Source organism: Canis aureus, chromosome 3 (assembly GCF_053574225.1).
Source record: "Canis aureus isolate CA01 chromosome 3, VMU_Caureus_v.1.0, whole genome shotgun sequence".
Lineage (NCBI taxonomy): Eukaryota > Metazoa > Chordata > Mammalia > Carnivora > Canidae > Canis > Canis aureus.
This window is the reverse complement of record NC_135613.1, coordinates 34,542,867-34,555,016: the sequence shown is the minus strand read 5'-3', so window position 1 is coordinate 34,555,016 and position 12,150 is coordinate 34,542,867. Positions and strand designations below refer to the sequence as shown.

At 44.4% G+C, this 12,150-nt stretch overlaps 1 protein-coding gene across 7 annotated transcripts in view; it reads right to left on the bottom strand.

Moving 5' to 3' along the window:
- Positions 1-12,150, bottom strand: part of MROH7 (maestro heat like repeat family member 7) — a 55,234-nt gene that overhangs the window by 42,968 nt on the left and 116 nt on the right. For 6 of the 7 annotated variants that reach the window (XM_077891871.1, XM_077891875.1, XM_077891873.1 and 3 more), the window contains exons 1-3: positions 11,956-12,146; positions 3,993-4,027; positions 2,004-3,309 (exon numbers count right to left, since the gene is read on the bottom strand). In XM_077891871.1, coding sequence (XP_077747997.1) covers positions 2,004-3,234 — 1,231 coding nt within the window. In that variant the 5' untranslated portion in view covers positions 3,235-3,309; positions 3,993-4,027; positions 11,956-12,146. Of the gene's footprint in view, positions 1-2,003; positions 3,310-3,992; positions 4,028-11,955; positions 12,147-12,150 lie in introns of those variants that run through there. The other variant, XM_077891872.1, reaches the window with a different exon arrangement.

Genomic DNA, 12,150 nt, shown 5'->3' with positions numbered 1-12,150 from the left:
GGAATGTTATTCAGTCATAAAAAGGAAAGAAGTCCTGATCCGCAATACAACATAAACTTCGAGAACCTTATGCTAAGTAGAAGCAACCAGTCACAAAGGACCACATATAAAAAAAAAACAAAAGACCACATATTGTATGATTCCATTTATATGAAATGTCCAAAGTAGAAAAATCTATAGACACAGAAAGTAGATTAGTGATTGACTGGGGTAGGGGGTCATGGGTTGAGGATGACATCTGAGGGGTATAGGGCTTCTTTTTGGGGTGATGAAAATGTTCTAAAATAGACTGTAGTGATGGCTGCATAACACTGTGTATATTTTTAAAGCATTAAATTTTATACTTTAAGTGGATAAATTTTATGGTTCTGTACATTTCAATACAGCTGCTTAAAGAAAAAACCAACTTGCATAAAATTCTTCTATATCATCAGCATCACCAGCACAAAATTAGAATTGTATTAGAAGATAAGATATGCTTCGTGATGGCAATAAAAACTACAAGGTATCTAGGAATTAACCTACCAAAAAAAAAGCACTGGACCTTTATGGAGAATTTTTTTAAATTCTAGCAAAGAATATATCCTATAAAAGGAAAACTTGAATAGATGGATAAATTAAGAATATTCCAATAAAGTCTTTTTTTAAGATTTTATTTATTTATTCATGAGAGAGAGAGAGAGAGAGGCAGAGACACAGGCAGAGGGAGAAGCAGGCTCCATGCAGGGAGCCCGACGTGGGACTTGATCCCGGGTTGACAGGATCACGCCCCGGGGCCAAAGGCAGGCGCTAAACTTCTGAGCCACCCAGGAATCCCCCAATAAAGACTTTTTGAGGACTTAAGACAAATATGTTCTAAAATGCATATTTGGAAAAAATAAAATAAAATAAAATGCACATGGAAGGGGCTCCTGGCTGGCTCAGTGGATGGAGCATGTGACTCTTAGTTTCAGGGTTGTAAGTTTGAGCTCCACATTGGGTGTAGAGATTACCTAAAAATAAAATCTTTTGGGATCCCTGGGTGGCTCAGCGGTTTAGTGCCTGCCTTTGGCCCAGGACGCGATCCTGGAGTCCCAGGATCGAGTCCCACGTCCGGCTCCTGGCATGGAGCCTGCTTCTCCCTCTTCCTGTGTTCTCTGCCTCTCTCTCTCTCTCTCATAAATAAATAAATAAATAAATAAATAAATAAATCTTAAAAATAAATAAAATAAAATCTTTAAAAGTTTTTTTTTCTTTTGAAATAAAATGTATATGGAAGAAAGAGGGTCTACTAATACACTTCAGGACACAGTGTGGATGCTATTGTCCTCAGAATAATTCTAAAAACCTCAAAGAGGAATTCTCACCCTACCAGATACATACTGCACCTCTGAAAACACAGGTTTACAAAGCCATGGTCTATTTTTAAAAATCACAATATGGAATTGGTGTATGAACAAACAAAAAATATCTGGAGATATAAATGACTGGAAAAAGATGTTTACAACATCAAAAATTGATAAGGGATTAATTCACAGAACTCCTGCATATCCCAGGTAAGTGAGGAGCAGGCTCCAGACAGGACTTCAAGGCTTCACCCAAGTGAGGATGTCAAACACTCAACAGAGGCTGGCTGAGCCTAGAACCTGCCTGCTCCACTGGTCAGATTTGAACCTGAGAAGCCAGGCCTGAAATCTAACTGGAGAGAAAGAGACGTACATTTTGAAAGAAATGTATAGTTATGTGACTCATAATTTAGACATAATAAAATCGTTATGATATGGAGATATTTCAGTTAGGGAAATTGAAGCTCAGAGAGATTAGGTAGATTGTCCCAAGTCACAGAGCAAGCAGAGGCTGAGCACTAGATTGCTTGTGTATACTAATATTTTGCATCCTGTCCATTGTATGCTGTTCCTTCCTCTCCCCTCTTCCTTTCTCTAGCCTCCCTGTCCTACGAGTCTGAATACAAAATTCTTCCAGGGTAGCGCCCTCTCTAGGGTTGTCACCCTTGCTGTACTCACCCTCTGGGATGCTTTGGAAGGCTGTGGTGTCCTTGTCTGTGATGTTACAGGTGGGGAACCCCAGCGGGAACTGGCCCATCTCAGGGCTGACCATCTCGCCCCAACTCTCCAGATTCTCATCCAAGGGTATGGCATGGATGCTGTTGTCCTCAGAATAATCCTGCTGGCTGCTCAATGTCAGGGTGGAGGTGTCACTGAAGATAAGGCTGGAGCCAAGACTGAGAGTCTCATTGGAGGCCAAGATCAGGGTCATGCATGAGGGTGGAGAAAGGGTGGAATTGGGTCCATGGGTACTAGAGTGCAGGCTGATACCGTCACTGGAGCCAGGAATTAGGGTCAAGCATGAGGCCTGAGTGATGGTCATGTTCAAGTCAGACCTGGGATTACAATTTGAAGCCACATTGATGGTTCCCTTGGAACTCGTGTTCCAGGCTGCACCAAAGGCTCCTTTTGAGACAGACCTGGAGATCTTATGTGAAACCACAGTGATGGTCTCATTGGTATCTGGGATTAGGGTCCCAGCAGAACCTGAAGCTGCATGTAGGTCCAGCTTGGAGGTGTTTCTTGAGCCCACACCAAGTATTTGGCTGGAATCCCGGTCCAGAGAGGAGTTTGAGGCAGGAATAAGGAGTGCTTTCGAGCCTGGCCTGGAGACACACTGGCCCACAACCAGGGCTTCTCTTGAATAGGGCCTTATAAATGGATTTGCCTCAGACCTGGAAGGGTTGGAGTTACTCTGACCCAAATCAGCAATCTTGCCTGAGAGTGAGTTGAAAGCCTCCTCAGCATCAGGCCCAGAATGACTCCCTGAACCCAGAGCATGGGCCTCAGTAGAGCTGGGGCTCAGAACGAGGTTTGAGGCTGGACCTAGGGCCCTCTGCAAGTTAGGCTTCAAGATGTGATTTGAACTCAGGCCCAAGGCTTCACCAGAGTGAGGAGTGATGATCTGGAGGGAGGCAGGGCCCACAGTCTGGCTGTCATCAGGGCTGGGGGTGTTACCAGATGCCAGGCCAGGGGCCTCCTCTGGGACAGGACTCAGAGTTGGATTGAGGTCTGGAACAAGAACTGAGCCAGGATTCAGGGCTGGGTTTATAAGGGGAACAAAGTTCATGTCCAGGTGGGGCCCAGAGATGGTGCTGGAGCCGAAATCTGGGGCCTCGGTGAAGCTGAGATCAGGTGTCGTCTTTGAGCTTTCACAGAGGACCAGACTAGCCTCTGGGCTCAGGGCCATGCCTGGCCTGGTGGTCTCTCAGTGCCACAGCTCCCTTCTCTCCAATAGCCAACTGTTGAGCTCCCCACAAGGCTCCTGAGCAGGAAAAAGGCAAACTCAGTCATGCTTAAAACTTTTCCATGGTTCCCCACTATCCCTGGGATGAAAGCCCTTGCATGACTTCCAGGTCTTTCGTGACTGCGCCCAGCTCACCTGTCCAGCCCCATCTACACAGCTGTTCCCTCGAGCTCTCGGGCCAGCCATATCCCCTGGGTTTCTCTGACCACGCCATGCTTCCTCTCAACTCTTCAACAATGAGATTCCCTTGGCTTGGAACCTCCTCCCACTGTCCTTTGCCAAGCCCACTCCTCCCAGCAAAATATTCATCCTACTTTACTCCCCATTTAGTGGACTAGCCGCTGGGAGAGGTGGCAAGAACTATGTGTAGCTTAGTCCCTGGGACATCCCCAACCTCCAGCACCCAGTGGGAAGCCTGTAAATACTAGACAAAGGTAGAAAAGGGGAAGAAGGACGCTCCTTAGGGGTTGCCCTACTTCCAGTCTAAATTTCTAGAACTACCCACTGCCCTGGACAGTTTGCCTCTTCTGGATGAGGCAGGCTACATAAAGGAGACCCTGGAGCAGTACTCAAAACCAGAGCCTGCCTCACCACAGCAATCTGATTGCAGAGTGAGCCCCCTAGCCGCCCCCCCCACCACAACCCTACCCATCTTTCACACTTGGGCTCCTCTCCCTGTGGGAATCACTGGGACGGCTTACCTGCATTCATGGTGTTCTTAAGCAGGAGTGGGCCTCTGGAGGAGACACAGAAGACCAAGTCAGGTAACATGTGTTTTTGTAATGCTTCCTGAGCAAAGTCCACAGACCAGACATGCACATCTGTTAACCATATTGCCTCACACACACACACACACACACACACACACACACACACACACACAGTCCTGAAGTTAGATATTATTGCTGCATTATATACTTAAGGAATTGAAGGTCAAAGAAAGGAATGTCATCCACCCTCTGACCCTCAGGGAAGCCAAGACCATCTCTTTATGCTACTCATCCACCTGAACTCCTCCTCTAAGGCTTTCCACTGTCTTCAGGACAGTATCCTCAATCCTTAGCAACCTAAGAGGACTTTCTGTGTCTGGACTTAACACTCCTCTCACCTGTCTAGCCTGTCCAAACTCCCTTCCCCACTCCATTCCACCACCTCTCAACTCTTTAGTGTTTCTCCAAAGAACCAGGCTCTGGGTTAAGTCTGGGTCTTCCAGAAGTTGGGCATACCCTTCTCCAGATTCCTTCCCTGCTAGTTATTTCTTCTTCACTCACTCATTTATTTCATTTCATCACTTATTTATTATTCATTAATACACTAACTCGGGATCCCTGGGTGGCGCAGCGGTTTGGCGCCTGCCTTTGGCCCAGGGCGCGATCCTGGAGACCCGGGATCAAATCCCACGTCGGGCTCCCGGTGCATGGAGCCTGCTTCTCCCTCTGCCTGTGTCTCTGCCTCTCTCTCTCTCTCTCTCTCTGTGTGACTATCGTAAAATAAAAAAAAAAAAAATAAAAAGTTTAAAAAAAAAATACACTAACTCATTCACTAAATCATTTACCCATTCCACAAACTTTGCTGTACATCTTTATAGCTCAGCTTTGGAAAGACCATAGATTTGGAGTCATATGGTTCTGGATTCCATCCCAGTTCAACTTCTTACTAGTCTGAGTGAGCTTGGGCAAGAGACCTTTTCCCCTCTGGGCCTCCTCCAGCTCATCTCTAACATGGGAAGCATAAAACCTGCCACCCACAGTGGTTGTGGCTTCAGTGCTTAGCACTAAAAATATGGCCTACTGAAGGCCCTCTCTAAATGATAGCCACTCTTCTGTTACTCCTTGCCAGGCGCTGCAGGCAGAAAGGAATAAGGTGCTCAGAGCCCAGTGGGAGCTGCCCTCATTCCAAGCAAACAGATCATGTACAGCTTTGCATCCTGCCTCAGAAGCAGGGAATGTCCACTTACCATCAGCACCAGAGGTGACTTGACCTGGAAGCTAATGAAATTTAAAACTGCGGGACTCCTTGCCTACACAATCCCTTTCTAAGGATACCATAATTTTGTATTCATAATTCTGTCTTCTTTTATTTAAAGAAGAGCCTAAAAAAGTCTTCAGACTCCAAAAAACCCCTAGATCTTTCCTTCATGACCCTCCCACTTGTGTGCATGCTTGTGTGTGTGTGTGTGTGTGTGTGCGCGTGCAAGCATATACACACACCCCATAGTTATCAAAGAGAGGCATTTTCAACCTGGAAAAATATGCCTTGGATGCAGCCTCTGAGGCTTCATGTAGGATTTTGGAAGGTCTACGTGGTTTGGGCTGTGGAAGAGAACAATCTCTACCCCTCTGACATAGCAGATGCACAATATCAGGTCACTGGGCAGAAAGCTACAGGTCTCAACCCTGGCTGACCCTCCCTCTTCCCTGAGAAAAAACAGATTTCTCCCACTTTTCTCCTGTTCTCTCATGCTCTTCTTTCATCCTGCAACAGACAGGCAAGGCTTCCGAGCTGCCTGCCAGTGACTGGGACAGCCCATATCTTATCCTCCACCAAAGGGACATTCTGCATTGGGAAGAGTGGTGGTTGTCGAGGGGCTTGGATGGGACACAGGGGAGCCAACAGGGCTCATTACTGACTCAATAGTTACCAGCTACCTATTGGCCTTTGCTTCCCAGGCCCTGGAGTCCCAAAGAGGGAGGGCGAAGGACAGCCATAAAACAGCAAGTTAATCCTAAGACTGAGAGAACCACTGACTGATTTCCATCTCCTCTCCTCAGTGAGCCCTTCCAGGCCTTGAGCAGGGGTTGTGGGAGCTCTTGGGAGGTGTAATTATCATTGGATCTTCCAGTGCCTCGTTGACAACACATTTATTGGCCCAGAATATGTTAAGTACTTGTAAGCATGTGATCACACTACCGTGACAAACACACATCCGACATTGGAACACTTTATACCTAGAGAATCCAAAACAGAACTTGCTATCTTTCCCGTAAGTCAGACCTTCCTATTCTCTTCCATTTCTACTAACTGGCACTATTATGTAAGCTAGAAATGATATCATCCTCTACTCTCTTTCCTACTTGCTCTATCCAATTTGGGCTGAGTTTTGCCACCGATGGCTCCAGAAAAGCTCCCAAATATCTCCCCATATCTCAATCATCACTGCCAGACCCTAGCACAGATCTCATTGCCTAAGACACCTGTGTTTAGGGACTGCTCCCAACAAACCAATTTCCAAATTGAGCTGCAAATATCCTCCTTTAAAATTGCATTCAACAGTGTGGCACTGACATAAGGATAGACATACAGGCAAATAGAATAGAACTGCGAGTCCAGAAATAAACCTATGTGTACCCATGGTCAATTAATTTCTTAACAGGATGCCAATTCCATTCAATGGAGGTAAAATAGTCTCTTCAACAAATGGTTTCAACATGCAAAAAAAATGACATTGGATCCCTACCTCACACTATATACAAAAATAAACTCAAAAAAGATTAAAGACCTAAATCTAAAAGCCGAAATTATAAAATTCTTACACAAAAACAGGGGTGAATCTTCACAACCTTAGATTTGACCATGGTTTCTTAGATATGACATCAAAAGCACAAGCAACAAAAAGAAAAAATAAGTTAGGCATCATCAAAATTTAAAACTTGTGTACCAAAAGACACTGTCAAGAGGTGAAAAGAGGGATGCCTGGGTGGCTCAGTGGTTGAGCATCTGCCTTCAGCTCAGGGCGTGATCCTGGAGTCCCAGGATCAAGTCCCACATTGGGCTCCCTGCATGGAGCTTGCTTCTCCCTCTGCCTGTGTCTCTGCCTCTCTCTCTCTCTCTGTGTGTGTGTGTGTCTGTCTGTCTGTCTCTAATGAATAAATAAATAAAATCTTAAAAAAAAAAGAGGTGAAAAGACAGCCTACAGAATGGGAGAAAATATTCGTAAGTCATATATCTGATAAGTCCCATACCCAGAACATATATATAAAGAACTTTTGGGGACACCTGGGTGGTTCAGTGGTTGAGCATCTGCCTTTGGCTCAGGTGGTGATCCCAGAGTCCAGGGATCGAGTCCCGCACTAGGCTCCTCAAGGGGAGCCTGCTTCTCCCTCTGCCTATGTCTCTGCCTCTCTCTGTGTGTGTCTCTCATGAATAAATAAATAAAATCTTAAAAAAAAAAGTAGAAAGGAAAGAAAGAAGGAAAGAAAGAAAGAAGAAAGAAAGAAAGAAAGAAGAAAGAAAGAAAGAAAGAAAAGAAGGAAAGAAAGAAAGAAAGAAAGAAAGAAAGAAAGAAAGAAAGAAAGAAAGAAAGAAAGAAGAAGGAAGAAAGAAAGAGTTGACAGGGAGATCTTTTTTTTAAAGATTTTATTTTAAGGATTTTATTTATTATATTATATATTTTTTTCATTGTTTTTTTTTTTAATTTTATTTATTTATGATAGTCACAGAGAGAGAGAGAGAGAGGCAGAGACACAGGCAGAGGGAGAAGCAGGCTCCATGCACCAGGAGCCCGATGTGGGATTCGATCCTGGGTCTCCAGGATCGCGCCCTAGGCCAAAGGCAGGCGCCAAACTGCTGCGCCACCTAAGGATCCCTTTTTTTTTTAAGTAAGCTCCATGCCCAGTGTGGAGCCCAATGTCAAGTTTGAACCCACAACCTGAGATCAAGATCTAAACTGAGATTAACAGTTGGTTGCTAACTGAGCCACCCAGATGCCCTTAAAAAACTCTCAAAACTCTACAACAAAAAGGCAAGAAATCAAATTTTAAAATGGGCAAACAAGACTTGAATACGATATTTTTCCAAAGAAGATACACAAAAATTTAACAAGCACACAAAAATATGCTCAACATCATTAACCCTTAGGAAGATACAAATCAAATCCACAATGAGACATTATTTTATACTCATTATTATTTTTTAAATGGAAAATAACAAGGAGCACCTGCTGGCTCAGTCGGCAGAGCATGTGACTCTTGATCTCAGGGTCATGAGTTTGAGGCCCACACTGGGCATAGAGATCACTTTTAAAACAAAAAGTTGAAAAGTTTTTCCAAAAAAGAAAAGAACAAGTGTTGGCAAAGAAAGATATAGAAAATTGACACCCTCAAACAGTGTTAATAAGGATATAAAATGGTGTAGTGTCTGTAAAAACAACGTGGTAGTATAAGAAGTCAAACAGAATCACCAAATGATCCAGCAATTCCACTCCTAGCTACATACTCAAAAGAGTTGAAAATGGATGTTCCAATAAAAACTTGTAAAAAAAAAAAAAAAAAAGGTTTACAGTAGCACATTCACAAAAGTCAAAGGTGAAAACAACTTCAATGTTCGTGAACTGGTGGATGGATATCCATGAAATGAAATGTTATTCAGCCACAAAAAAGAATCACTTGCTGATATTTGTTAAGGACAAACTGAAAATATCATGCAAAGTGAAAGAAGTCGGACACAAAGGCCACATATTGGATGATTCCATTTATATGAAATATCTAAAATAATCAAATCTCAAGAGACTCAAAGCAGATTAAGGCAGATAGAGGTTGCCAGGGACCGGGGAAAGAAGAGAATGGGAAGTGACTGCTTGCTGCGTACAGGCTTACTTTTGGGAGTGACAAAAATGGGAACAAGATAATGACTGTGATTACGCAACACTGTGAAGGTACTATTTGCCACTAACAGTGAGTTTTATGCTATGATTATTGTGCCACAATTTTTTAATGCATGTACCAGGCAAGAAGGTGTAGACTCACTTTTCCCTGATCTTTCCTTCCAGGGACAACTAAATATCCTGGAAATGATTCAACTGACAGCCATAAAAGGACTCTGAAAGCTAGGAAGAAGGCAGTGGATTAGCTAGGAACCTCAGGACTTGAGGGATCACACTGAGTGCGTTCCCCAGCGTTTTCTTTTTATCTTCCATATATCCCAGACTGGGCACCAGATAGGCCTGCCACATCTGTCAAGAGCATGTGTGTAAATACACACATACAAAGGGAAAAAAGCCTGCTCCCTCTGGCTAAAGGACCAGAAAAAGGGAAGCCCAATGAGGTGGACCCCCAATGGGGAGCTCTAATCCTCTTTCCGTATCAGAGGGACCAGCAGGCCAATCCACCTGCAGGCACAGTGCCAGCAGAGCCCTGCATCTCTGGGCTCTCCATCCAGTGGCAGAGAATTTACCAGGTCCCACAGCTCCTGGCCTCTCAGTGACAATAGGTGGCCAAGGGAAGCACTGTCTTGCCCTTGCAGGCAGTACCACCAAGAATGAACAAAAGCTCCAGCAGTGCCAGAAGAGCCAAGCCATCCCAAGGCTCTGACTCCCAAGGCTCCGCTATCATTGGAACTACAGTCCATAAAATAGTCCAGAACCTACACTGTACATCTTGACAGGCTGATTGCCAGCTAAAATAGATTTAAGTAGGATCAAAAGTCTCTTAACGTAATGTCCAAGATGTCAAGGATATATCAAAAAATTATCCATCATACCAAAAGCTAGGAAAATCTCATTTGGGAAAAGATAACTAATGCCAATACTGAGTGAATCAGAGATCAGAGTTGGCAATAACGATTTTAAAGCAGTCGTTGTGAAAATGCTTCAACAGGCAATTACTGACCTTCCTGAAACAAATGAAAAACTAGAAAATCTCAGCAAAGGAATAGAAGTTATAAAAAATTTAATTATTGAAATCAAAATAGAAATTATTTAAAGACACAACTGAAAAAAATTTTAAGTTGCTAGACCAGCCCAATAATAGAGTGGAGGTGACAGAGAACAGAATCAGTCAGCTAGGGACGCCTGGGTGGCTCAGCAGTTGAGCGCCTGCCTTCAGCCCAGGACATGATCTTGAAATTCCGAGATCGAGTCCCACATCGGGCTTCCTGCCTGGAGCCTGCTTCTCTCTCTGCCTATGTCTCTGCCTCTCTCTCTGTCTCTCTCTGTCTCTCATGAATAAATAAATAAAATCTTTAAAAAAATCAGTGAGCTAAGGACAGATCAATAAAATTTACTTAATTTGAACAGAGAGAATGGACTAAAAAAAAGTGAACAGAGCCTCAGGGGCTGTGATACAAAATAAAATATCTAACACCCTTAGAGTTCCAGAGGAAGAGAGAGTACTGAAAACATTCAAAGAAGTAATAGCTGGAAACGTCCCAAATTTAGTGAAAGACATAAAGATGTCAACTGTGTCTAAATCTGGCAACACTATGCCTAAAGAATGAAGGGGAAATAAAGATATTCTCAGACAAAGAAAAAATGCATACCGATCCAACTATTCCATTCCCCTGTAGCACCCCTCTGTGACTCCTCATGGGTTTTCAAATGATGGGGTGTAGCTAAAGTTTTTTTTTTTTTCTTATTTTTTTTTATAAGACAGATTTCTGGGCTTCCACTGTGCACCTCTGAGGGGGCTGAGAAATTAGACATTTATCAAGTTCTCCCCCTTTCACTCCACCCCAAAGTAATTATCACATAACTGGTGGGTAGGCCACTGGTCTACAGGCATCCTGGTCTACAGCATGGTGGCTGTGTTGCTTTTACTAAGAGCCTCAGGCCACAGCGGGCCTCGATCTCTCTAGCACCAACCATTCCCTTCCCCACTCCCATACGTGAACCACTCTCAACTTCTCAGATGTGTTGGCCTCCTTCCTCTTCCTGTAAACTTCTCCATTTAAATCTCCATCACTTTCCCTGGCTATCATGTAACATTTTAGATGCCAGTTCAGGTGTCCCTTCCTCCAGGAAGTCTTCCTGGGACCCTCAAATGTGGGTGGAAGTGCTCTCTGCACGTGCTAACTCTGTCCTAGAGGATCACTCTGTTCATTTTATGTCTTCTCTCTAAGAAATGGGCTTAGTCAGTCTCTGCCTATCTTGTTACCCCTGTTTTCCTAGCACATGGCACAGGGCCTAGCACACAGGGGAGGTTCAGAAACATTCATGGAGTGGGGGATGGACGGATCGATGACAACTCTTCAAGATAGGTATCATTATCCTCACTTACTGGCATGTTAATTCAGACTATTTGGGAATCCAAAATAATGTTTGTAAAGCCCCAGGAAACGGTAGTCAGAATTCATACCAGATCCTCTCAATTTTGCTTTTCCTGCAATTTGATATTTCTGGGCCATGAATCACTCAATGAAGCCATATCTTCCTGTTTCTCATTCCCTAATCCCATTTCCACTTAGGCCCCTACCCTAGGAGTTGGTAAAGTCCAACGAAAACAACCTAAATGTCCTGATGCCCAGTTATAATGCACAAATCCAGGACTTTGTGGGCAGCTAGACCCGAATTTGGAACCACTCGGTCTCTCAACAGTGGTGTGAACATGGGCAGTAACCTCGCCATGCTGAGCGTCAGTCTTCATATTCAATCCATAAGATTAGTGTAGGAGAAAAAATGGATAATGCACATAGGATCATAACACCTGAGCCCCAGTAGTCCCCCAGTAAATGCTCGTCCTCATCACCCCTTTCTCCCCCTGGGTGAGGGTAGGGTAGGGGGACTTGAAATAAAGACCCAGCCTGGCTTCCAGTTTCTCTGCCTTCTTCCGTCCCATGCCCACCAGTCTATGGCATTCTCTCCTGGGTCTTCTCACCTCCCCCAGCTCCCACCCACGGTGTTCTCAGATCAAGCCTAAACTCTTTCTCCATGAGCCAAGTTCAATGTGTTACCTCCACCTGGGGCATCCACGTGGTAACAGAAAATTCAGCTTTAAGTCAAAAGTATGAAGTCCTAACTGTGGAATTACAGCCAGAGGGGGGAAGACTTCTCCCCAGTGGGGGCTGGAGTCAAGGTGGTAACTGCCTTGTAGAGGCTGGGGAGGCTGCCCCCACCCCTGGGACTTTCCCAGAGCCACCCCTCAGCTT